The 27,573-nt window shown below is 48.8% G+C and overlaps 1 protein-coding gene across 1 annotated transcript in view; it reads right to left on the bottom strand.

The window, feature by feature from the left end:
- Positions 1 to 27,573, bottom strand: part of LOC146808633 (N(6)-adenosine-methyltransferase catalytic subunit METTL3-like) — a 165,034-nt gene that overhangs the window by 50,176 nt on the left and 87,285 nt on the right. Inside the window, exons 6-7 of the mRNA XM_085623666.1 lie at positions 5,850 to 6,037; positions 5,124 to 5,162 (exon numbers count right to left, since the gene is read on the bottom strand). Coding sequence (XP_085479792.1) covers positions 5,124 to 5,162; positions 5,850 to 6,037 — 227 coding nt within the window. The remainder of the gene's footprint in view (positions 1 to 5,123; positions 5,163 to 5,849; positions 6,038 to 27,573) is intronic.

Here is a 27,573-nt window from a genome sequence, read left to right on the forward strand (position 1 = left end):
CGATGAAGGCCGCTAGCGCCTCCGCTCTGTTGGGGCGCTATGACAGGTCTCTTTGGGACTCCCTGCAACAGTTCGCGGCCTCCCTGCCCAGAGACAAGAGGGAGGATTTTCAAGAGGTGCTGAACGAGGGCATGATGGTCTCTAATCAGATCACCAGTGCGGCGGGGGACGTGTCGCTGCTGGCGGCCCATGGGTACTGCCACGGCATTCACATGAGGAGGCATTCCTGGCTGCGGCTGACTCCGCTCAAGCCGGAAGCGCAGCAGAAGATCACCAATCTACCATTCTCTGGCACGACGCTATTCGGGTCACATGCGGATGACGAGATGGCCCGCATGAAGGCTGAGGCGGAAACTCTGAAGGCGGTGGGGCTGGAGCGGCCTAAGGAGCAGAGGAGGTCCTTCCGTTCCTCGGGCAGGCGCTACACCAAGCAGAGGGGCCAAGGGCGTCAGTCGGGCCCCCAGCAACAGCCCCAGCAACAACAGCAGTACCAGAGGCAGCCCTTTCAGAAGCGCCAGAGGGGCAGAGGCCAGCATCAGTCCTCGGCAGGGAACAAAGGCCCGGCCGGGTCGAAGCCCTGAAAAGTTACTTCCCCCTCATCCGTTACCCGCTCCGGTGGGGGGGAAGTATTCAACACTACCTGGCAGAGTGGAGGACAATAACGCAGGACAAGTGGGTGCTGAATATTGTTTGCAGTGGTTACTGTCTTCGTTTCACCAGTTCGCCTCCACAGATTCCACCAGTGCGCTCCTCCAACATGGTGCGGGAGCTCCAGCGGGAGGCAGACGTTCTGTTAAAAAAGAAGGCGATAGAAGCTGTTCCTTTGAAGCAAAAAGGAAAAAGTCTCTACTCACGGTTCTTTCTCGTAAGAAAAAAAGACAAGAACGAGTTCAGGCCTATTCTGGATCTGCGTCAAGCAAACAGGTGGATCCGCCGAGAAAAGTTCGGTATGTTGTCCCTGCATCAGATTTACCCTCAGTTGCATCGAGGAGACTGGCTGTGCGCCATAGATCTGCAGGACGCTTACTTTCATGTGCCGATCGCACCAAAGCATCGCAAGTTCCTGAGGTTTCTGGTAGGCAACAACCATTACCAGTATTCAGTACTCCCGTTTGGCCTGAAGTCTGCACCACGGACGTTCTCAAAGTGCATGGCAGTGGTCGCGGCACACCTGCGGAAGACCAAGGTGTTTGTGTACCCATACCTGGACGACTGGTTGATCAAAGCGTCCACTTATCAGGAAGCCCAGTGCCATTTCAACAGGACGGCGGCTTTGCTTCACCGTCTGGGGCTGCACATCAACATGACGAAGTCAGTGCCGATCCCTGTGCAGTGTCTCCAGTACTTGGGGGCTTCAGTCAATACCTTGACCGCAAGCGTGTGTCCTTCGGAGGAGAGACGCTTATCGATCCGTGGGAAGGCTCTGCATCTCATCTCAGCCCGCTCTCCTACGGTGAGGACGGTGTCTTCATTACTGGGGTCGATGGCTTCTTGCATCTTCCTCACCCCCAATGCACGTCTGCATATGAGGCCCCTACAGGAATGTCTGGAGGATCAATGGGACCAGAGGCGGGGGCGCTGGGAGGACAAGATCCAGTTGTCTCAGCACGCTCGGCAGTCTCTGAAATGGTGGTGTTCCCCAGAGAATGTCTGCAAGGAGACTCCTTTTCACAAGGACATTCCGGTCCAGACCATAGTGACCGATGCGTCTCTCCAGGGCTGGGGAGCGCATTCGGGCCCTCTTCAGATTCAGGGATATGGTCGCAGATGGAGACGACTTACCATATCAACTTTTTGGAACTCAGAGCAGTACACTTGGCCTTGAAGGCGTTCCATCCCTCCTTCAGGACGTCCTCCCTGCTGGTTCAGACGGACAATACTACGACCATGTATTACCTCAACAAGCAGGGGGGCTCCCGTTCACGCACCCTGTCTCGGGAGGCACAGGCGATCTGGAACTGGCTGGTGGCCAGGAATCTGACGATCACGGCGACCCACCTGCCGGGAGTGCAGAATGCCCAAGCAGACGCGCTCAGCAGGCTCGTTCAAGAGAACCACGAGTGGGTGCTAAACGACGACGTGCTAAGAGACGTCTTCGCAGAATGGGGCACTCCGGATATAGATCTGTTCGCTACGGCAGAAAACAGCAAATGCCGCGACTTCGCGTCCAGGTACTACCAACCAGGGACGCTGGGGAATGCCCTATGGATCAGCTGGTCCAACAGCTTTCTCTACGCCTTTCCACCCATTCCCCTGATTCCGGCGGTGCTGATCAAGCTGTCGCAATCCAGAGCCAGAATGATCCTGATTGCTCCGGAGTGGCCGAGGCAATGGTGGTTCACCGACCTTCTTCACCGGTCTGTTCTGCCACACCGACGCCTGCCGTGCCGGCCGGAACTTCTCACGAAGTTCGGAGGGCAGATGGTTCACCCCAATCTCTCGTCCTTGAGTTTGGCAGCATGGCTCCTGAACTAGTGCAGTATGGCCACTTGAACCTGCCTCAGGACTGTATGGAGATCTTGAAAGAGGCTAAGAGACCGTCTACGAGGACTTCCTACGCCTATAAGTGGAAGAGATTCTGTTTATGGTGCAAGGCGAAGGACTTTGACCCTACATCCTGTAAAGAAGACGTTATTTTGCCTTATCTGCTGCAGTTAGCTCAGTCTGGGCTTAATTTTCAATCTATTAAGGTTCATCTCGCAGCTCTGACTGCGTATAGGAAGGGCCCTTCTCAAACCTCATTTTTTCAAATCCCTGTGATTAAGGATTTTTTGGAGGGTTTGCGTAAGGTGTTTCCCCCTGTTAGAAGACCTTCTCCACCTTGGGAATTGAATGTGGTGTTATCTAGATTGATGAGGGAGCCTTTTGAACCTATCCATAAGGCTTCGTTGCAGCATTTGTCTTGGAAGGCTGCCTTCCTTGTGGCCATTACATCGGCCAGGAGGGTGAGTGAGATTCAGGCTCTGTGTTGCCAAGAGCCGTATACTGTTTTTCATGCTTCTAAAGTAGTGATGCGTACCCATCCTAAATTTTTACCTAAGGTGATATCGGATTTCCATGTGAATCAGATGATAACTTTGCCTACGTTTTTTCAGCATCCTTCCTCTCCGGCGGAGAGGTCTCTGCATTCACTTGATGTGCGTAGGGTGTTGAAATTCTACCTGGATAAGACAAAAGATATCCGCAGGTCGGATCAACTGTTTGTTAATTATGGTTCGGTAAGAACTGGTTTAGCTACCTCAAAGCAGTCCATTTCCAGATGGATTGTTTCCTGTATTCAGCTTTGTTACCAAAAAGCTAATAAAACATTAGGGGGTAAGCCTACAGCACATTCGACTAGAGGAAAGGCGGCTACCACCGCTTTGCTTAGGAATGTTCCCATTGCTGACATTTGTAAGGCTGCCACCTGGAAGTCAGTCCATACGTTTACAAAGCATTACTGCCTGGATTCTGATGCTAGGGCAGATGCGCAGGTTGGACAGGCTTCGCTAAGGAATTTGTTTGCACAGTGATTTGTTGGTGGTTGGTCTTACTCCACCGCTTCTTGTTGGTTGGGATGGGCTTGCCATTCTATTCATAGATTATGACTATACACAGAGATCCCCTACTACAGAAGGAGTAGTTTCTTACCTGTAACTCCAGTTCTGTAGTAGGGGTATCTCTGTTATAGTCATAAGCAACCCTCCCTCCTCCCCGGTGGAGTAACCTGACGGTATCAGGCCTGTTGTTATACACCTTCAAAAAGAACTGAAAGTAACTTGTGCTGGCTGTGCATCCTGGGATACCGGGGGTCTCTGGAGAGTTTCTTAAAGGCACGGTATCCCTTTAGCAGACACATAATGACAGCCTATAGGGCTTGTCTGTCCACCCCTTCCTCTCTATTGTTTAAAGGGATTTTGGTGAAGGGAGTGTGTGATAATAAAGGAACATGTCAAATGTGAATAAAAATGACATTTCAACTTTATTTTGGCTTTTGTGTTCACTTCAGAGGAAGTGCTGGCCAGTGCAGCCTTGTTGTGATTAGGCTGTATTATTTTGTCTGTCTCTTAAGTGTCTTTGCAGGTTTGCAAATGCGGGACAGCTTAAGAGATATTTTTGATTGCTCCGGGGTCCCCGCACATGGGCGGGGATTATTCATAGATTATGACTATAACAGAGATACCCCTACTACAGAACTGGAGTTACAGGTAAGAAACTACTCCATATAATTAAGATAGCCTTAGTTAGTTAGTTAGTGGGAAGAGATTGCTGACGAGAGAGAGAAGATATGCTATGCTGATGCTGGGAGAGATGCTTTGAGATGTTGATGAAGAGCCGAATGCAGAACCTGAAGCAGAACTTTCTACCCTAATTTAATTGGGTTAGATCAGAAGATCGTGGAAGAATCGAGTGTGTCAGAGAGGGGTGCGGCACAATTGTCCGTATTCTTGAGAGGTCAACTATCCTGTCCTGAATCCTGTCCTGAAGTCTTTGGCTGCCTGACCTTTCCCGGGAGACCCTTACCAGTTCCTTGGCCAGGACACAGACGTGATCTACCATGAGGCATTCTGGAATCCTCTTCTGTATGCCCCTTTCCTATAGAAATTCTCTATTTGAGCCCTGCGGGTGGCGATTCACCCACTGCCCTGCTCCTGGGGGCATCCAAATGCTTTGGGCAGTTCTGAATACTGACATTCCAAACCTTCAGTGAGAAGGATCTGTCTGCAAATAACCTCAAAGTCTCTTATCTGCTGGGTCATAATGGGAACGTCCGTGCTGCATTCTACAGTAGTAATGACATTAACTTGTTTTTATATAGTTCTTTGTAACACACCTCTGCTGGTTCTAGATATTGTAAATAACAATTACTATTATCCAATTTAAATGGTACTAAATCTGCCAACCATAGAAGGCAGTGTTTTTCTTCCCAGTATTAAAATGTGTGCCCTATCAAGCACAAGAGATGTCATCAGTAAATGTAATTCACAGAGCCATCAAGCCAGTTGTACAAATCCCATTTCAAGTTCCCAATATAAAGGTGGTACCGGGTGGGTAATGGACGTACCAGGGTAAATCTGGGAAGATTTTGTCTTCTTCATCCAAAGTAGATATAAGATGATGCATCTGTATGGGTCAGAACTTACCCCCACAGTTTTAAACACTCTCTTCCCAACTCCATGGCTCTGGAAACGAAAAACAGAACGGGCCACTGGTTACTGACGCAATCCTACAAATAATGCTACGCCTTTTCTTAGCTTCATTGACAAGCTCAGAAAGTGCCACACAATGATGGGGGGAAGTGGAATATAGGGGGTTCTGGAGGATGACATAGCATTGCAATATATCTGTGCCACTAGTAATAGAGCAAAGGGTGCTGCAGGTCAGACAACGGCAAGACCGAGTGCTTCTCTCTGAGTAGCAGAAGGTGATGCAAGCCAAGACTAAGGGGCACTAGCAAAGAATAGAGCATCAGGACTAGAATAGCAATGAGTGAGTGAAGAAAGGGTTTGGGGTACACTGACTGAAATAGAGGGGAGACTGCATTTCAGGTGCCCCAGCAAGACTGTGTGAGAGTTAGTTGTGGATTAGGAGGAATGTTGCAGGAGAAGGCTGGGGTGCGTTGTCAGATGGTTTATTGAAATGTGCCATCAACCCATCCATTTGGGGTGATACTCTAATGTTAGAGTTGCTTGATGCAGGTCACGAATGAAGGGCAAGGGGAGAGGCCGTTGCTTGGTTCCAGTCTTGGTATGGTAGAGAATGCAAATTTAGATTCACTAGCACAGTTGTGTAGGGTCCTTGTTAATGGGTGGATGGAGGGACAAAATTCAGTGACGACAGTCTTTTAGCTTAGTACGCAGTTTCCTCACCTGCCCGTCACCCAGAGGAAGAGGAAGCCATCGTCCTGCAGTACTGGAATCTGCAGCTTTCTCATTTCATCGTCAGTCAGGGTACCGTAGGGAAGCTCCATGTGGATGTCCCAAGGAGGGTCAGCCATCACCACAGCAAACTTACCAAGGATGCTTACATCTAGGTAACGGATGTCACAGCGGATCCACTGAGGACGCAGAAAGAAGAGGGTTGACAAATCCAAATGGTCAGGCTATTTTTTATTTCAAAGTATTTTTTCATTGACTGGAGAATGTCTGTGTGTGTGGGTATGTGCAGAAATGTGGGAATGACAGAATGTGCAAATGCATGGGTAATTAGTAAGGGAGTTGATGGATGCACATGTGACAGCTGACGGCAGCAGTGATGATTTTAACTCAATGCCCGGATTCACCATCATTATGCAGTTATTAATTAGGAGTTAGCAACATGAAGGCAAGAATGCAGACCATGTACAACAAAATACTACCAAGATGTGTAACATTACTAACACTTAGTGTAAAGTTTACATGTGCTCCATGTGAGAAAGTGCCATCTTTCTTGCATGGTATGCCCCCACTTTATGCTAAATTGCTGAATGTACTTTGATTGAGTGTACCCTGGGTTCCTGCCAATCAGGGGCCCAGGGCCTATGTTTCTTCCTTAAACCACACAAACTCCAAATTGGCAAACCCTAGCCACATGTCAGCCCCTGGTAAATGGTACCCTAGGTACCCAGGGCCTTGTGACCAGGGAAGGCCTCTAAGGGCTGCAGCACTCATTGTGCCACCCTCAGAGGCCCTGTACCCTTACACACACACACTGCCCTTGCAGGCTGAGTGTCTGGGTGCAGGACAAAACAAAGAGTCGACATGGCACACATCTCTGTGTGCCATGCCCATCACCTACACTGCCAAGGCAAATGTCAGCCACCCCTCTGGCTGGGTGCCTTACGCCTATGGTGTGGGCACAGGAGCAGGAGCCCTGTGCCCCTACAGTACCCGGGTCCATTCCTGGGCGCTGTAAGTGCAGTGCTGTCATTTAAGAGTACATGGTGCTGAGAGCTCGTCAAACACGAGCTCCACAGCACCATAATGGCAACACTAAAGACTGGGAAGTTTGGTATCAAACTTCTCAGCACATTGAACCCACACTGATGCCAGTATGGGATTTAATGTACTAAGCACCCCAGAGGGCATCTTGGAGATGTCCCCTTACAGCCAACCTAAAATCCACGTCTGCTCTGAGGCTGCCCAGGCTGCCACACAGCAGACACGTTGCTGGACCCCTGGGTGGGAGAGCCCCTGCTCTCCCGGGCCTGCAACAATGCACATCCTGGGTGAGGTGAGAAATCTCCTCCCCCAGGACGAGCAAAGGGAAGCTTCAAAGGCATGCCGCCATTTGGAGTTTCCCCAGGCCACTGCAACCCCCCACTCTGGCGGGAAGCTTGGCCGGAAACCCCATGCAAGGACAGGGGATGTGCCAGCCTGCCCACCCCACCCCTCAGGTGGGGGAGGCGAGGTGAAGCACATCTCCGGGCTCTCGCCATCTTGAAGATGGGAGGCCCTACCCTATCAGGATTAGGCTACTGCCCCCCTCCCACAGGAGAGAGGCAGGATAGGGGGTGTACCCACCCCAGGACAAGGACCCATTGGTCCCTGGCCTTCACCTACCTGTAACGCCCCTAAATCTAGTATTAAGGGGCACCCTGAACCTTCCTTCCTCAGATTCCATATAGAAAACTACAAGAAGAGCAAGAAGAACAAGGACCTGCCCTGCAGCAGCTAAAAAGAGAAGAAGACACCAACTGCTTTGGCCCCAGCCCTACCGGCCTGTCGACTCTCGAACCTGCACCAGCGCGGCATCTCTCGTGGCCAGCAACCTCACCAACCCCGGAGGACCTGGCTACCTTTTGGCTCTAAGCCCCTGGGACTCCCATGAGTAGAGGCTCTACTCAAGAAACCTATTTTTTAACCCCTGGCAGCAGCCCGGAACCGCGGACCCAACACACTCTGCACCAGCCAAGCCTGGCCAGTGCCGGAGTGGACAAAGACCCTGAGGACGACCCCACGGCGACTGTGACCCCGAGTCCGGCACCCAAGGACCCCGCTCGACATTCCAGAAGAAGCCTGCAGCCTCAGAACCGAGTGCCACCCCAACCGCGATCAACCAGAGGGTAAGATTTCCGACATCAAAAGGCACCCCTGCACCCGGCGCCCTGCGGCCCCCTGTGCCCAATCCCGGGGTACCCACCTAACCTACAACTACCCAACTTACCTCTCGAGGTGGTGGTGGCACCTGAAGCATCCTCGTCCCCGAGCCTGCAGCCTTTTTCCAAACCGGAACATTCCCATTGATTTCCATTGAGCGCCCGACGGCTCAAAAGCACCCTGCACCCAGCCGCACGAGTGGCCATGGCAGTGCACTCTCTACACTAACCTACTTCCCCACTTGCCCTGAGTAAGTGACCAGGAGCCCAGCTCCCACAGCCGCGTGGCTTGCCAGACAGCAGCCACCAACCAAGGCCACCCTATCCCTCATAGGATAACATTGGGCCTAACTCTCTCTGCACCCGGCCGTCCTGAAACCGCTGAGGGTGAACCAACTGTACCTACCTGACACTGGGGGACCCCTGAGTCTATGCCCGGAATTTCAACTCTGCCAGTCGAGTACTTACCCTTAAAACCGCTAACTTCATTTTCCTCATAGGGTAACATTGACTGGCTTTTTCTTCAAAAATCTTCTAAGTGTGAACTTTTCAGAAACTACAAATATTCACCAAAAATCAGCCAAGTGACAAAAACGAATTTACTCACCTGCTCCTAGGTGAGCTCCCAGTGCTGGATCTTGGTGCCCAGCCCTGACTCTGAAAAGTGTCCACAACTATACTTACCTCTAACTCATTTTTCTCCCATAGGAAACCATTGTCTGCTTTTCTGTGAAATTTCTTCTACGTGTCTATTTTTGCAAATTTGAAATATTCTTTTAAAATCGTACCATTTCTGCAAACGAAATTACTTACCTGTTTTTGATAAGGACCCCAGTCCTGGGTCTAGGTACCCAGTCCTGGATTACTAAAGTAACGATAAAGTACTATACCTGCAATTTGAATTTCTTGCCATAGAGATCCATTGAATGTTTTCTTTGAAATATTTTCTAAGTGCTAACTTTTGAAATAGCTAAATATTATTTAAAAATCATTACAGTTATTAAGTCGACTTTCATCACTTGATTCTGAATACTGACCCAAGGCTGGATCTAGGAGCCAGACCTGGAATTCCAAAAGTAATCTGAAAAGTAATTTATTACAAATAACCTGAATTTACCATTGAGCTCAATGCATTGTTATGTTTAGGAAATAGGATTGTTTATTGCAACCAACTGTGACTGTTTACATAAATTTATTGCTAAAGACAAAAGTATTTATATTCAACCTCTCATTCTGAGAAAGTATATTTTTACCCCCTTTGTGGTTCTAAAAATAAAACAAGCATATATTTTATATATATAAACCATTGGCCTAGAGTTCAGTTATTGAGTGTGTGAAACCATTTGCTGACTGAGTGTGTACAATAAATGCTTTACACTGTCCTCTGGTACTGCCTTACTGCTCGACCAAGCTACCACTTTTGAGAGTAAGGTCATACCTACCATTGACCTCTATCAGCCTCTGGGGGACTGTGGACTCTGTACACCCTGTACCTATTAGGGAACAGTATATACAGAGCCTCTTTCTCACACTCCAGCTCTCTTCACCCCTTACAGCAGCACTCATTAATCTCAAAGGCTAGTTCAGATTACCGCTCAGTAACATTGAGCTATGGGTTAGATTTGCACCATCACCAAGTAATCCCAGAGTGCGTTTGGATTTGCAACAACACTCATTAAGGATTTCTACATGCTCAATTTTGTTCCACCAATCATCAAACCTCAGTACATACCCAGATGTGCACAATCAGCAATAATCAATGCATGCTTATTATCCTCAATCAGTAATTATGAACATGGGCCCAAATTTGCACCATCGCTCATTAATCTTTTATGCATGTTCAGATTTGCCCCATCTACCAGTAATCCTTTGAGCATGTTCATATCTGTTCCATCACGTAAAATCGCATAGTACATATTCAGATTTGCCAAATTACTCTCGTACACGCTGCATATACTTTCACTCATTATTCCTTCATCGCAATAGTTACTTCACCACCTGCCTCTAAACTCTACAAACGCCCGACAGACGACAGCAAGGGGTTAGCGCTGGTGAGCAAGGACTGTGCATGACAGCTGCCCTAGGCGTGGCAATTGTTTCAGAACAGCAAGCCTTCTGCTGGCAGCAGCAGGAAAATAACAGATGCACATAGTAAGTTGCGCATGTAAATTCAAGCCATTTGGGAGTCCCTGGACTTGCTTCCACGCAACACGGTGAGATGGTCAATTTCTAACAAATCGCAGTTTCAAACCATCACTACTTACCGAGTGTTCCAGGCTGAACCCTTGAAAAAATATAAATGTCAATAACATAAGAGCTTGACATTTAGAAAGGCTAGTTTATGGAATTTATTTTCTGCTTCCATACAGTACCCGAGTTACCAAAACTTTATCACAGGCTGGATTAAGTCCCGCCACATGGAAAATCCTTAAAATGGCGACCTGTAAGGGGCTTTTTGATTGCTGGGTGTCGTCTGCCTGTAGGATGCGGTTTGTTTTATGTTGCCACTCTGCCACCGCCTATTCCCACTCATTACCATCAAATCCAAGTCACAAAGCATTTCATTTACTCGATTCTATTTTTCCGCAATCGAGACAACCATTGTAGACCATCCTTATTGATTGACCTGCTCGGTATTTCGTGTAAAACACAAGCACCTCTGATGTCCATAATAACAACCCTCCAAGGCAAGAAACTGGAACAACAGCTCCCCCAACAGCCTAGCCACCTTGTTGGCTGATAGCTTAAAGTCTGAACTTCCCGAAAAGGAAGCTCACAAAATGCTCGTTTCTATTTTTCGTAAGAATATTACTAATCTTTTAGACAAGATCTCCTCTCTGCAATAGTAGAACAGCAACTTAAAACCCTTGGTTCTCAACAGAGCTTGCTAAGGCTCAATTACTTAGGCGCCAATTAGAAAGTAAATGGTATCGAAAAAGATTGAACAGCCAAACAATTTGAAAAAAGTTGGCACAACTACAAAATGAGATATAGACCTAAGAGTGGGTGGATCCAAAGGAACGCACAGTGCTTGTGTTGGAATATGTGGCAGCTTCGAATGACCAATTACACGCACTCATGAACTGACAGCTGAACATTAGCAAGATGCACAAAAAGGCCCTGGAGAAACAGTACAATAGTTTCACATCAGAATTCTGGAACTAGGGGGAGAAGTATTCGTATTATTGCCAACTTCTGAGAGTACAATGCCAGCTGGGTGGCATGGGTACTCTAAAGTGATAGAAATAATAGGTTATTTAGCAGATCGGGTCACAGACCAAGAAAAGAAAGGAATTTTAGGTCTACCACAAAAATCTCTTGAAAAAATGGGAAGAACTACAGAAAATGAGGCTGGCTGGAATTGTGGAACAAAATCCAACAAACTTAGACAATCATATGTTTCCAGTCAGTGAGGAAGGATTGTGGGAGGACTTAGCATAAGAATCGGTATAAGAATAATAAAGGAGGGAACTGATCAGACTACTTTAAAAAAACAGGAAGAAAATGTTCATGCCTCTTGGGTCACATGACTGCAGCAGAACATGCTACTGTTTTCCCTCAGGAGTTAAAACCCAAGTGCCCTAATCCGGAATAACACAAAGATGCAGTAAGAGAGGCATTTGAGCTCATATTGTCCTGGGGTGCAATAGTGGCATCCCAGAGAAAAGGGTTGTCACCTATTGTACTACTGCCAAAACCAGATGAACCCATCCATTCTGTACTTGCTTTTCCCAGAATTGGCAATGTATCTACTGTTGATGCATATCTTATGCCCAGTGTGAGTGACTGGGCTTCACCTAATACATTAGCACCCTAGATCTCACAAAGGCATACTGGTAGCTGTCTTTAAAAATTCAGATAGATACAAAACAGCCCTTTCACCACCATTAGGCCTGTTTTACTTTAAAGTACTCCCATTTTGGATGCATGAACCTCCAGCCAACCGCTAACAGCTCAAGGATCAGATTCTGAGACATCACCAACGTTTTACAGCTGCCTACCTGGAGGATGTTATTTTCAGTTCAAATTGGGATCCCCATTTAAAGCATTTGGGGTTGATACTGCCAGCATTACAACATGGAGGGCTTTTTGGGTTTTGTGAAATAACGTGTTACGTTCGTTTAGACTTTAGTTTAACCACTTACCACATTATTAAAAAAGCTATCCCAAAATCAGTTATCTTGGGGCCAGCAATAAGAGAACGCATCTAAAGCACTTAAGGCAGCTCTAGCTGCAGACACTGTGTTAAGATGTCCACATTTTAAATAGCCCTTTATATTGTAGACACACACTTCTGGACCAGGCTTAGGAGAATTTTGCTACAATATATATTGGTAGGAAGTTGCCGCCTCAATGTCTTGAATGCAACCACTGAGAAGGAATAGCTGGCGATTCGACGGGCCATGAAGGCATTTAAATATTATCTCATGGGTTGACATTTTGAAGTCATAACTGGCCATGCTCCACTGACCTGGTAAGCCCAGAATAAGGATCGCAACCATTGAGTTTTATAATAATTCCCATCAATGCAAACACAAGCCTTCTCCATAAGGCATCAACCACAAAAGAGGATGAGCAAGGCAGATTGTTGGTCAAGGAAGCGGACAATGTCCTCATTGAACATCAAGGCTTAAGACAGATTGTCAAGAGGTGCACGTCGGATACCCCCAGATCCCAGCTCCAGAGAGAGAAGTATCAGAGAAAGGGACCTCAGTGGTTGGGAAGGGGATCTGTAGCAGGAGGATAGGAGATTTTCATCAAGAAGAGAGAACACCAAGTTGTAGCCTGCCAAAACAGAATAACTACGTTTATTTTACACCAGAATCCGATACATCATGGGAAGAGTGCACTCGCTGACCCAGGCAGGGAGAATGGGCAAGTTTTAGGCAGGGGGAACAATCAAATCAATCAATCAGGGGAATTGTAAGCGCGCTACTCACCCGCGAGGGTCTCAAGGCGCTAAGGGGGTGGGGGTAACAATCCCTATGGTATTGAAAAATCCGAATGCTGAGAAAGCCATGGACTATTGGCTAGGAGAGGGGAGTAGGGTGTAGGAGAGTAGGATCTGCACTTATGTTGCCCTCACTTTTATTTCTGATCGTTACACTGGTTTCTGTCTATAGTCTGGCTGGGTCACTGCTAATCAGGGCCCCAGCCTCTCTGTTCTCTCTAAACAACATGGAGTGCACATTAGGTGCACTAGTGATTGTATACTGTGGTGCCTTGTGAGCCCCTAGTATATAGTAGGTACTTTACAGGCCTACCAGGGGCTGAAGCATGTATTATGCCACCCCTGGGAAGCAGACTCAATCCGACACCACAGGCCTGCTACTGCAGCCTGGGTGAGGTAGTGTTAGCTCTCCTCACTGAGATATAGGTTCCCTATATCTCACCATACACACACATATAAACCTATCAGTCACCCCTAAGGCAGGCCCTATCAATCCTGAGGGCAGGGTGCTTGGTTTACAATGTGAGGGGGTGCCTCTGCATGAGCAGGGTCCCTCTGCAGCGGGCAGAGTCTATTCCCTGTGGCTGTTTGTGGATGCGGTTAAACCATATACTCTTAAGTGCTTTATAACCTCCCGGTTAATGCTAACTTTGGAATGACTGCATCAAAACATGTTGTGTTTGGTGTCAACCATCTTGGAATCATACCCCCACACCACTAACTGGTGTGGGAGTATGATCCCACCCTTCTAGAGGGGAAGACATGTACCTACTGTGGTAACATGGTAGAAATCTGAAAGAGTCCTGGCATCACAAAACGGATGCCACCAGCACAGACACTGGGCTGCCCTCCTGCTGCTGACCGAAACTCGCAGTGGAGGAGGCCCAACAATAGGCATCCTGTTACAGGGAGGTGTCACCACCTTCCAGACAGGATTTAGTGTATTGGGGCTGGGTGGGTGCACTCCTAGAGTGCTTTGAAGTCCTGCACTGGGGGGAGCAGTAGGCTCCTCTGTGCATGTGCTAGCTCAAACCGGTTCAGGGACAACCAGACCCTGCTCTGGCGCGAAACTGGACAAAGGGAAGTGGGTGTAACCACCCACCCCCCTGACCCTCCTAGAGGAGTTGTCATAGAGCTAGTCCCTCCCTTTCTTTCACTATAAGATAGGTACACCTTGCCATTGCAAGTTAGATAACCCCTGGACGACGCTTTACAAGAAGAATCCTGGTCCTTCGACGTTCCACTACCTTTGGAAGATGGAAGAATCTCCCTTGGAGTCAAGGAGTGACTCCCCTGCTTGGCAGGCACCAAAACTTGAAACAACGGTCGCAAACTTTCCCGCTCCCGCCAGAGTCCGAAGTCCCTGCAACCCCAGAAGCGGATTTCCTGACCTCTTGTTGGCCATTTGGAGTCCCCAGTGAAGCTGTGGCGTCTGGACCCCACGAGTGACGAGGAACTGCAATACCTGGTAACCGTGCACTATTGTCGAGTGCAACCCCTTCACGACGTTCAACGAACTTGTGCTTTGGACCATTTGTGGCCCAAGCCTCCAGCAGGTTTTGCAGCGAAAATCAGAGGCCTACCACGTCCTGAGTGACCGTGGGCTCCTGTGAAGCATTTCCTCAAGAGGCGTCTTCGCGATCCCTTGCCCGTTGGCTAGTGGGTCCCCTGAAGACTTTCCTAGCGACTCAAAGGGCTCCCCTGGTTGCTCCAGGCCTGCCCTCACTTACCCTTGCTGGGTAAGTCCCTCAGACCTTGCTGTTCTGCACCATCGACTTTCTTCACGCCACACGAGACTTGCTTTTGCCAAGGCTTGTTGGCTCCAATCCGGTTGCCGACACCGCCATCAACTGCAGACATCGTGGGACACTCCGAATCCAGCTGCTGGTCATCATCGATCTCTCCTGGACCTTGTGAGCGAAGAGTTAAAACACCATCGACGACCTGAAATCACCCGACATCTGTGGGCATCCATCTTCCTGGCCCCGGGTCACTGGCAAGTGACTGTGAACACTGTCCCTTCAATTTTCAGGTCTTCTACATCTTGAATCCAGCCTTGGATTCCACCGGACACTTCTTCAGTCGCCGCAAGCAGCAAATCTTCTTTGGTCTCCATAGAAAACAACGACGCGACCCGACACCAAAAGACACCTATGCACCCAGCTTCCCTGGGTGAGGTAACTCGTGCACTCCGGTGCCCTAGTGTGTGTTGGCCCTCAAATTACTTACCTTGTAAGTGGCTTGCTTGTAGACCTCCTCGAAGTACCCTAAAACTTTAAAAATCTAACCGCGACTTGCTCCATTGTAATCAATTGGGAACCCGCGCCTGTGTTCACACACTGCACGCGTCTCCCGTGGGTCTGTTACTTACCTGCTAACACTGCAGTAGTGAAGCCACAGCGATTCTACAGGCCCTAGGCCTGGTCATTCTGCAAGTCGATTTCCTAACCCTCTTTTTTTAGTATATGGTCTGGTACATCCCTAGGGCCCCAGCCATATTTGTGCTTAACTTATTGTGAAACGTTGATATTTGAATGTGTTCCTGGCTTCTAATCTCAAAGAGATTAGTAGAGTGTGTCTAGAAATAAATACATATATATTTGATATATATACACACCTGTGTTGTGTCCTTTCATTTGGTAATTCAAGAGATTATAAGGTAAAACAAGCTGCTTTACATTCCTCTGAGACTTAGCCTGAAGGCTGCTCTCCACAGCTACCACTAGGATAGCTTTCTTTAAAAGGTTGTCTTAAACCCATCTACCCTAAGAGACGAATTGGACTGGTGCAAGGTGGCCACTATAACTAGTGACTAGCATATGCCAGGCCAACTTCTCACATTGGTGGCAGCGTGTGGGATTCCAGCTTGACATTATTTTACCAGAAAATCTCTATTTGAATTACTAACTGAAAACCACTTAAGGTACTCAAGGTACATATAAAGTGAAGCTTAGTATCAATAAGTTCTACTGAACTTAGAGCGGTTTGTGAATGGTAGCACACCCTTGCTACAGCTCAAGCTAGGATCAGTAGGCCACAAACTAGTGTAAGTAGTACAACACTGCACAACACTAGAATGTCCTCAAGGGATGGAGCCAGTGGGTCCACTCAACCTCAGTATAAGGACATGACCTTCTTTGACAATCATAGGCATTTGTATAGCGCACTGCTCACCCGGAGGGTCTCAAGGTGCTGGGGGGGGGGGGACGCTACTGCTCGAACAGCCAGGTCTTGAGTTGCTTCCTGAAGGCGAGATGGTCTTGCGTTGTCCGGAGGTGGATGGGGAGGGAGTTCCATGTCTTGGCTGCCAGGTAGGAGAAGGATCTTCCTCCGGCGGTGGCTCTGCGGATGCGGGGGACGGTGGCAAGAGCGAGGCTGGCGGAGCGGAGCTGGCGGGTGGGCTTGTGGAAGGTCAGGCGGCTGTTGAGGAACTTGGGGCCCAGGTCGTGGAGGGCCTTGTGTGCGTGGGTGAGGAGTCGGAACGTGATTCTTTTGTTGACGGGGAGCCAGTGCAGGTCTCTCAGGTGTCCGGAGATGTGGCTGTGTCGGGGGATGTCCTGGATGAGTCGTGCTGAGGCGTTCTGGATCCGTTGGAGTTTCTTCTGGAGTTTGGCGGCGGTGCCGGCGTAGAGGGCGTTCCCGTAGTCCAGCCGACTGGTGACGAGGGCCTGGGTGACCGTCTTCCTGGTCTCGGTGGGGATCCACCGGAAGATCTTTCGAAGCATGCGCAGGGTGTTGAAGCATGAAGACGAGTCGGCTTTGACCCGAAGGCCATGTGTGTTGCAAGACACCTGGGGTTAGGACAGAGTCCCTCCACACAACACCTGATAAAGTTGCTAACAGCAGATGATCTGAAACTAGCTCTAGGACCTAGTGGATCTGGATCAGGGGGTGGGTCAGCCATAGTCTCTGGGTCTGATAATGAAAGTCAGGATGACCAGGACTCTGTGGTTGAAGGGCCAGACCCACAAGGATCTGAACAGGACAGAGGAATTCTCCCCAAGAGAGCTGACAGAAGTGAAGAGAGGCCTAGGTCCCCTTCAAGGGAATCTAACCACTCATATCACTTTGGCAGAGAATCTGTCCATCAGAGGAACTCATACTTTCATAGAGAGACCTCCTCTGAAAGAAGGTACAAGATGCTCCAGTATGAGGAAGCTAGGCTTGCCCTCAGAACCAAGCAATTGGCCTTAGATAGAGAAGCCTTTGAGCTCCAGAGAGCTTCTAGAAAAGACGGGTTAGAACCCCCTGGTGGCAGCAACAGTGTCCCTAGAGGCAGAGATTACATTCCAGACCATAGGAACCTGTCCAAGGTTGTTCCTCCCTACCAGAGTCGGGATGATATCCACAAATGGATAACTGCTATGGAGAGGGCCTGTAAAGTTCAGCAGGTCCCCCAGAAACAGTGGGCAGCAATCTTGTGGTTCTCATTTTCTGATAAAGGTAGAGACAAGCTCCTCACTGTTAGAGAAGCGGTTGCTGATGATTATGCATTAATAGATGGGTTTGGCTTAACCACTGAACAGTACAGGTTGAAGTTCAGAGACACCCAGAAAGCACAGACTCAGGACTGGACTGACTTTGTTGATTGTGCAACCAAGGCTCTGTAGGATTGGCTGGTTGGTAGTAGAGTTACTGATATTAAGGAATTGAATAATCTTATCATGAGAGAACAGTTCCCTAATAATTGCCAAAAACAGTTGTTGCATCAGTATCTGGTGGACTCTGATCTGACCTCTCCCCAAGAATTGGGAAAGAAGGCAGACAAATGGGTCAGAACCAGGGTGAGGCAGAAAACCCAGAACCAAGGGGGTGACACCAAGAAGCAAGATCCTAAAGGCTCTGAGAAAGGTGGGGATAAGGCAAAAGACCAGAAGTCTTCACAAGGGACCCTAAAAATCTGCATCTGGAGGGGATTCACAGTCTACCAGAAGCCCTGGTGCAAATTCTGTAAACAGAAGGGGCACTGGACTTCTGATTGTACCAACTCCAAAGACCAAACCACCACCACTCAAGCCCCTAAGGCAAATGTTCCCCCTAGTACAAGTACTGCTGGAGGTGGTAATCAGAATAAGGGTGTAGTAGGGTTGACCCTGGGTTCTGATGTGGACTCTGGCCTATTACCAACACAGGCATTGCTTGTTTGTGAGGGAGACCTTGATATGTCCTTCCTAGTGAGCCCCAGTAATCTGGGCAAGTACAAACAGCAGCCTATAATAAATGGCAAACAGGCTTTGGCATTCAGGGACACAGGTGCTAGTGTCACCATGGTGGCAGAGGATCTTGTGGACCCTGCACAGATCATCCTGGGTGAAATGTACCAGGTGACCAATGCAAGCAATGTCAGGACCAACCATAGCCTGGCAGTTGTGAATTTCTCCTGGGGAGGGGTAACTGGCCTTAAGAAAGTAGTAGTCAGTGCAGACCACCCTGTCGAATGTCTACTGGGCAATGATCAGGAGACTTCAGCCTGGTCTGAAGTACAGTTATGAACTCATGCTGAGATGCTGGGCATATCTGCAGAGGTATTTGCTGTGACCAGGTCACAAGCCAAGATGCATAAAGCTGAACCAGCTCTGGATCCTGAAACTATGGACCAGATGCTACCCAAGAAGAGGAGCAGTAGGGTTAAGGCAGTGCCTTCCCCTCGGTCTCAGATCTCAGATTGCCCTCCTGAGGGAGGAGAAGCAGATCCTGAAGAAGGAACTGCTCCAGAGGGACTTGAGCCTGATCAGGTTGAGTTCTTGGGGGCAGGGGGACCTTCCAGGGAAGATCTGAGCAAGGAGCAACAGTGCTGCCCCTCTCTTGAACCCCTCAGGCAGCAGGCTGCTGCTGAGGCTGCTGGGAGTGCTAGTGGGTCCCATAAGGATTATTGGGATGAGGGACTCCTATATTCTGAGGCGTGAGAGCCACCAGGAGGTTGGTAATACCTCAAAAGTTTAGGGGGTTCCTCTTGACCCTAGCAGATGACATCCCTTTGGCAGGACACTTGGGCCAAAACAAGACCTGGGACAGGCTTGTCCCTCATTTTCATTGGCCACACGTCAGAGGACACCAAGGAGTTTTGACGCTCCTGTGTCACTTGCCAAGCCAGTAGCAAGTCAGGTGGCACAGCAAAGGCCCCCCTGATACCACTACCTGTGGTGTGGGTACCCTTTGAAAGGGTAGGGATTGACATGGTTTGTGGCAAGAGCCCTCATTGGAGTCTTCTCAGAGTGGGTTTCCCTAAGGAGGTTATATCTGACAGAGGAACCAACTTCATGTCAGGGTATCTGAAAGCAATGTGTAAGGAGTGTGGTGTCAATTACAAATTCACTACTCCCTATCACCGACAATGCAATGGGCTTGTTGAGAGATTCAACAAGACCCTAAAGGGAATGATTAAAGGACTCCCAGAAAAGCTTAGGCAAAAATGGGCACTTTTTCTTCCCTGCCTTCTGTTTGCATACAGGGAGGTCCCACAGAAGGGGGTTGGCTACAGGCCTTTTGAACTTCTGTTTGGGCACCCTGTCAGAGGCCCATTATGTTTGGTGAAGGAGAGCTGGGTGTTACCTCTCAAACCTCCCAAACAGGATGTGATGGACTATGTATTTGGTCTCCGCTCCAGGATGGCAGAGTACATGAAGAAGGCAACCAAAAATCTTGAGGCTAGCCAAGAATTACAAAAAGCTTGGCATGACCAAAAGGCTGTCCTGACGGTTTACCAGCCAGGCCAGAAAGTGTGGGTGTTGGAGCCTGTAGCCCCAGCAGCTCTCCAGGATAAATGGAGTGGCCCCCATACAATTGTTGAGAAAAAGGGAGAAGTCACCTACTTGGTGGATCTTGGAACTCCCAGGAGCCCCCTTAGGGTGCTCCATGTCAACAGATTAAAGCCATTTGTGGACAGGGCTGACATGAGCTTGCTCATGGCAACTGATGAGGACCAGGAGGAGGAGAGTGACCCTCTCCCTGACCTCCTCTCACAGAACCCTGATGATGGGTCAGTTGAAGGTGTTGCTTTTGCAAGCAGCCTCACTGAACATCAACAAACTGAATGCAGAAAAGTTCTGCAACAGTACAGACATATGTTTAGCCTGACCCCAAGTCAGACTTCCTGGTGCACCCATGAGGTGGACACTGGAGACAGTCTGCCTGTCAAGAGTAAAATCTACAGGCAACCTGACCATGTCAGGGACTGTATCAGGACTGAAGTCCAGAAAATGTTGGAATTAGGAGTTATTGAGCCTTCAGATAGCCCTTGGGCTAGTCCAGTAGTCCTAGTGCCAAAACCCCACACCCAGGGTGGTAAGAAAGAGAGTAGGTTTTGTGTAGACTACAGAGGCCTCAATGCAGTCACTAGGACTGACACCTACCCAATTCCAAGGGCAGATGAGCTCATTGATACTTTGGCCTCAGCCAAATATCTGAGTACATTTGACCCAACAGTTGGCTACTGGCAAATCAAGTTAGCCGATGATGCCAAAGCCAAAACTGCATTTTCAACCCCTGGTGGGCACTATCACTTTGTGGTAATGCCCTTTGGTTTGAAAAATGCACCTGCCACTTTTCAGAGGTTGGTGAATAAAGTTCTGACTGGTATGGAAACGTATTGCTCAGCTTATCTAGATGATATTGCTGTCTTTAGTTCCACCTGGCAGGATCACCTGGTCCACCTCAGAAATGTTTGAGGCCCTGCAAAAAGCAGGCCTCACTATCAAGGCCACTAAGTGCCAGATAGGGCAGAGTCAGGTTGTGTACCTGGGCCACCTTGTAGGTGGAGGTCAGGTTCAACCATTGCAGAGCAAAATCCAGAACATAAGGGAATGGGTAGCTCCAACAACCCCAGACACAGGTTAGAGCCTTTTTAGGCCTGACTGGGTACTATAGGAGGTTTGTTAAGGGATATGGATCTATATTGACCCCCTTAAATGATCTTACCTCTAGGAAAATGCCAAAGAAGGTTCAGTGGACAGCTAGCTGTCAAAAGGCATTTGATGACCTCAAGCAGGCAATGTGCACTGCCCCCATCTTGCAGAGTCCAAACTACCAAAAGACGTTCATTGTCCAAACAGATGATTCAGAGCTGGATGTGGGAGCTGTACTGTCTCAACTAAATGATGAAGGTTAAGACCAGCCAGAAGCTTTTATAAGCAGAAGGCTGACCCCTAGAGAGAAACATTGGTCAGCTATAGAGAGGGAGCTTTGCTGTGGTGTGGGCCCTGAAGAAGCTGAGGCCATACTTGTTTGGCACTCACTTCATAGTTCAGACTGACAACAAGCCCCTCCAATGGCTTAAACAGATGAAAGGTGAAAATCCTTAACTGCTAAGGTGGTCCATTTCCCTATAGGGGATGGACTATACAGTGGAACATAGACCTGGGACCCAACATGCCAATGCAGATGGACTCTCAAGGTATTTCCACTTAGAACATGAAGACTTAACTGGTCAAGGTTAGTTTAATGTCCCTGCGTTGGGGGGGGGGGGGGGGAGAGGGTTGTGTAGGAGAGTAGGATCTGCACTTATGTTGCCCCCACTTTTCTGATATTAACACTGGTTTCTGGCTATAGGCAGCCTGCTCAGCAACCCCAAATATTTGATGCCTAATCTCTACTGATGACAGATAATGATCCAGAAACACGTGTATAGAGATGGCCAGTACAACTTTGTAATTACTCGAGACAATCCTGCAAGCACACGCTTGGTGAACTGCATTGACCACAATGCTCAGGGGCGACCCGCTGGGAGGTGAAGCATTGTGATCCCACATTGGTTTCCTATAGTCAGGCTGGGTCCCTGCTAATCAGGGCCCCAGTCTCTGTTCTCTCTAAACGACTTCTAGTGCATATTAGATGCATTAGTGATTGGATACTGTGTGGTACCTTATGAGTCCCTAGTATATGGTACTAAGGGCATAGGTACTTCACAGGCCTACCAGTGGCTGAAGCATGTATTATGCCACCCCTGGGAAGCAGACTAAATCTGACTCCTCAGGCCTGCTACTGCAGCCTGGGTGAGGTAGTGTTAGCATATATCTCACCATACACACACACATATATAAACCTATCAGTCACCCCTATGGCAGGCCCTATCAATCCTGAGGGCAGGGTGCTTGGTTTAATATGTGAGGGGGTGCTTCTGCCTGAGCAGGGCCCCTCTGCAGCTGGCAGAGTCTATTCCCTGTGGCTGTTTGTGGATGCTGTTAAACCATATACTCTTAAGTGCATTATAACCTCCCGGTTAATGCCAACTTTGGAATTACTGCATCAAAACATGTTGTGTTTGGTGTCAAACATCTTGGAATCATACCCCCACACCACTAACTGGTGTGGGAGTATGATCCCACCCTTCTAGAGGGGACGACATGTACCTACTGTGTTAACACGGTAGAAATCTGAAAGAGCCCTGGCATCACAAAATGGATGCCACCAGCACAGACACTGAGCTGCCCTCCTGCTGCCGACTGAAACTCGCAGTGGAGGAGGCCCCACAAAAGGCATCCTGTCACAGGGAGGTGTCACCACCTTCCAGACAGGATTTAGTGTATTGGAGCTGGGTGGGTGCACTCCTAGAGTGCTTTGAAGTCCTGCACTGGGGGAGCAGTAGGCTCCTCTGTGCATATGCCAGCTCAAACCGGTTCAGGGGCTACCAGCCCCTGCTCTGGCACGAAACTGGACAAAGGGAAGTGGGTGTAACCACCCACCCCCCTGACCCTCCTAGAGGAGTGGTCATAGAGCTAGTCCCTCCCTTTCTTTCACTATAAGATAGGTACACCTTGCCATTGCAAGTTAGATAACCCCTGGACGACGCTTTACAAGAAGAATCCTGGTCCTTCGACGTTCCACTACCTTTGGAAGACGGAAGAATCTCCCTTGGAGTCAAGGAGTGACTCCCCTGCTCGGCAGGTACCAAAACTTGAAACAACGGTCACAAAATTTCCACTCCTGCCGGAGTCCGAAGTCCCTGCAACCCCAGAAGCGGATTTCCTGACCTCTCGTCGGCCATTTTGAGTCCCCAGCGAGCTGTGGCGTCTGGACCCCACGAGTGACGAGGAACTGCAATACCTGGGAACCGTGCACTATTGTCGAGTGCAACCCCTTCACGACGTTCAACGAACTTGTGCTTTGGACCATTTGTGGCTCAAGCCTTGCAGCGAAAATCAGAGGCCTACCACGTCCTGAGTGACCGTGGGCTCCTGTGAAGCATTTCCTCAAGAGGCGTCTTTGCGATCACTTGCTTGTTGGCTAGTGGGTCCCCTGAAGACTTTCCTATCGACTCAAAGGGCTCCCCTGGTTGCTCCAGGCCTGCCCTCAGTTACCCTCACTGGGTAAGTCCCTCAGACCTTGCTGGTCTGCACCATCGACTTTCTTCACTCCACACGAGACTTGCTTTTGCCAAGGCTTGTTTGCTCCAATCCGGTTGCCGACACCGCCATCAACTGCAGACGTCGTGGGACACTCCGAATCCAGCTGCTGGTCATCATCGATCTCTCCTGGACCTTGTAAGCGAAGAGTCAAAACACCATCGACGACCTGAAATCACCCGACATCCGTGGGCATCCATCTTCCTGGCCCCGGGTAACTGGCAAGTGACTGTGAACACTGTCCCTTCAATTTTCAGGTCTTGTACATCTTGAATCCAGCCTTGGATTCCACCGAACACTTCTTCAGTCGCCGCAAGCAGCAAATCTTCTTTGGTCTCCATAGAAAACAGCGACCCGACACCAAAAGACACCTATGCACCCGGCTTCCCAGGGTGAGGTAACTTGTGCACTCCGGGGCCCTAGTGTGTGTTGGCCCTCTAATTACTTACCTTGTAAGTGGCTTGCTTGTAGACCTCCTTGAAGTACCCCAAAACTTTAAAAATCTATCCGCGACTTGCTCCATTGTAATCAATAGGGAGCCCGCGGCTGTGTTCTCACACTCCACGCGTCTCCCGTGGGTCTTTTACTTACCTGCTTCTGCTGCATTAGTAAAGCCCCAGCGATTCTACAGGCCCTAGGCCTTGTCCCCTTGCAAGTCGACTTTCCTAAACCTCTTTTTTAGTATATGGTCTGGTATCCCCCTAGGGCCCCAGCCATATTTGTGCTTAACTTATTGTGAAATGTTGGTATTTGAATGTGTTCCTGGCTTCTAATCTCATAAAGAGATTAGTAGAGTGTGTCTAGTAATAAATACATATATATTTGATAAATATACCTGTGTGGTGTCCTTTCATTTGGTAATTCAAGAGGTTATAAGGTAAAACAAGCTGCTTTACATTCCCCCCTCCCAGCGCCTTGAGACCCTCCGGGTGAGTAGTGCGCTATACAAATGCCGCTGATTGATTGATTGATTGACATTCGTCAGACTTATCCTGAAGGCTGCTCTCCACAGCTACCACTAGGATAGCTTTCTTTAAAGGTTGTCTTAAACCTATCTACCATAAGAGTCGAATTGGACTGGTGCAAGGTGGCCACTATAACTAGTGACCAGCATATGCCAGGCCAACTTCTCACATAGGGTTTGGAGTTTTTGGGGAGGGGAAGACACATGAAAAGAGGAGCAATAGAGGAGGGGGGAGGAGGTGCAGGAATCTGCCAGAAAGCTTCTCCACCAATGAGAATGGAAGGAGTGGGAGAAATAAATAAATGCCTGGGGTATATAAGCCAGGTGACTATCAGTAGAGCTGCTGACTGGCCACCCGGCAACACCCTTCCTTACAATAGCTGCTTGTTTTCAGGCAAGTACAAGGGAAGAGGGGACGGGAGACTGGCGATGCAGCAACGCTCTTCCACACCACTAGTCCTCCTCTCCAGTTGGAAGGCGAAAGAGGCGTCAGGGTACTGGGAATAAGCCAGAAGGAACAGCTCAATTCCTGTGTGTAGAGGGGCGTTATTCAAGCACAGAATACACACTGACCCCAAGGAAGCCCACGCGCAGAGTATGAGAGTTATAAACTGGCGCTCATAACGAGAGCAGGCCTTGAAAACCCACTTGCCTGTTTGCTATGGCGAGTCCGACTAGGTGCAGCTATTGTTAGGAGCTTCTGTGAACTTAAGCTGCAAAGGAACGAGCTCTGTTCATTCAGAAAGTGAATGAGCAATCAAGAGGTCTTAAAATCTTCTTTTTATCTTCGCATATTTGCTGTCTGACCAAGGACAGAGATCAAACGTCCATTCGTCATGCTGGTAATCTTATCCTGGAAAATGGTGTTTATTTTTCTTTCACTTACTGCAGCTGGAGGTTTTTGTCAGGTGAGCGGTATGAAAATCATTGTGAAACAAAAGGCTGAAAGAGGTCAGTTTTTTTCTAACACAAAATGTAAATAGCTTGCAATTGAATAATAGTACAGATATTTCAAAATATATCAGGAATTACTTAAGCACATTTATTTTTTGTAATTCAGAAGTGCGATGCAAGAATTGATTTAAATAGGAGAAAAAAATTAGAACACTTTACTTGGTGATGTGCAAATGACAAATACATGCAGAAACTCTATTTACAAACATTATTGTTTGCACTCTATATAGCTTTATATATGGGAGTCCGGGGGGCTTGGAGGCAGGACACGGGGTGGACGGTAGAGCAGTGCTGATGCGGGAGGGACCCAGCGTGGAGCATCCAGAACCCAGACGGTCCGGCATAACCGGCTCTGCCGGAGAGTGACCGTGTGCGCCGCCCCGCCTGGTGCTGGGCACTGACCAGATGCCTGCCTAAAGGGTAGAACACGTGGAAGTTCCCCCAACGCCCAAAGCTGTGGGGTTGACTTGCCTGCTGGAAGCTACAAGCTAAGAGGTGAGCTATCCCCTCAGACCATCACACGCTGAAACATACCCTGAAAGTGCCCAGCACCAGGCGGGGGGGCGCACACGGTCACTCTCCGGCAAAGCCTGAAAGGCCCCGGTGGCTGCCAGGACCCCCGCCATGGCGAGCTGTAAGAGGAGGGGAAACCTGACCAGACCCGACTCCGTGAACCCCCAGTCGCTATAAACATGGGGAAAACAACCCCAAACAGTCCAAACTTCCTTTCGAGAACAAGTGCCTTACTCGCACTACAGAAGCGTGCTCGGAACCCGAAACAGAAATCAACAATAGGGTTTGCAGAGACAAACAGGAGGGAGGCCTGGGCACTATAATGCTGGATGTCCGCAGCAACTTAAAATCAGCCCTCAAGTTTGCAAAACATGTCAGCACCAAGAGAATCACCCCACTCCACCCAACAGACTGGGAGTGATCAGGGGCTCAGCAACAATGAGTGAGTACACCATGAATGGCAGACGCGAATGATAACACTACCCCATAAATGCCACCCTAAGTCATATATACTCAGCACGTAGTAGGGAGATATGCCCCACTATAACTGTAATGATAAGAGCTATTTAGCTGCGCTGCTTTTCATATTTCGAGAAACCCCGAACTACAAACAAAGCCCGGCCACCCTGTCACTAGTGTAGGCAGTTTGCCAGCGACCCATGCCCCTGCTGGGAGAACTCCTATGTTTGATTTTCTTACGGGAATGGGGGGGGGAGGGGAGGAAATCACAACCTAGTTGGGGGTTTGGTGTAGGTGGAGGGGGGGGGCAGGGTAGATAGCAAAGTTGGGAAGACGAGGGGGTGTGGGGGTTCAAAGTTGTTTGTTTGTGTTAGAAATGGGATTTCTGGCTGGCTAAGGCTTACGCCAAAGCCAGGCAGAAACCACCACTCTAGTCAGAGCAAGGAAGTTACACGTCAAAGATAACCTCTGCTCACCCCCTTGGTAGCTTGGCACGAGCAGTCAGGCTTATCCCGGAGGCAATGTGTAAAGCGTTTGCGCGTGCACCCAGCAACAACATCCCAGGCCCACCACAAAAGAAACTCCACACAAGGTTATATAAAAATAGCCTTTGTATTATCATAACACATTAGAATAGTAAGTACATATTATACTCTGTGCCAACTGGCACTGGGCAATATTTACAAGGGATTATGTACACATGACAGGGCCACAGGGACCACTGTCAGAACCATCACAAAGTGAACTTAGTAAATGTAGAACTTAGCATAAACATAGAACACAACCAGTGGCTACTGGTAATCACTGTACTTAGCATCTGCCTGTAACATAAACTACATTAGGCTCAGTCTTACGTCAGGCGCCAAAGGCATTGTACGCCAACCTCATCAGCCTAACCACATTATACAATTCTCTCACAAGTCTGAACATATTAGACCCTGACCTCCTAAGTATAACTACATTAGGGAATAACTCTCACTAGCATAAACCATAAAATGCGAACCCACCTCATAATCATAACGCACCTTTAGAGGAATCAACACAGGGGCGTAAATCATACTAAATGAATAACATTTCCTAGCACCACACTCACATTAGAAGTCTAACACATTAGACACGAACATACTAATCACATCTCACAATAGGCAAAATCACCTTAGGGCCTGGCGCCCTACACATCTAACTATCCCCCCGGCCAACTGGCCATCTCAAACAGGGGCTCAAATGCCTTATGTGCCGAGAGTCAGGGCTGCTGCTTAGGCAGCGAAAGTCAAGGGTGCGCCACTGCGCCAACCTAAACGTGGCAGCTGACCACTACTTGCTGGGCAGCTGAAAA

This window comes from Triturus cristatus, chromosome 8, assembly GCF_964204655.1.
Source record: "Triturus cristatus chromosome 8, aTriCri1.1, whole genome shotgun sequence".
In the NCBI taxonomy this organism is placed as follows: domain Eukaryota; kingdom Metazoa; phylum Chordata; class Amphibia; order Caudata; family Salamandridae; genus Triturus; species Triturus cristatus.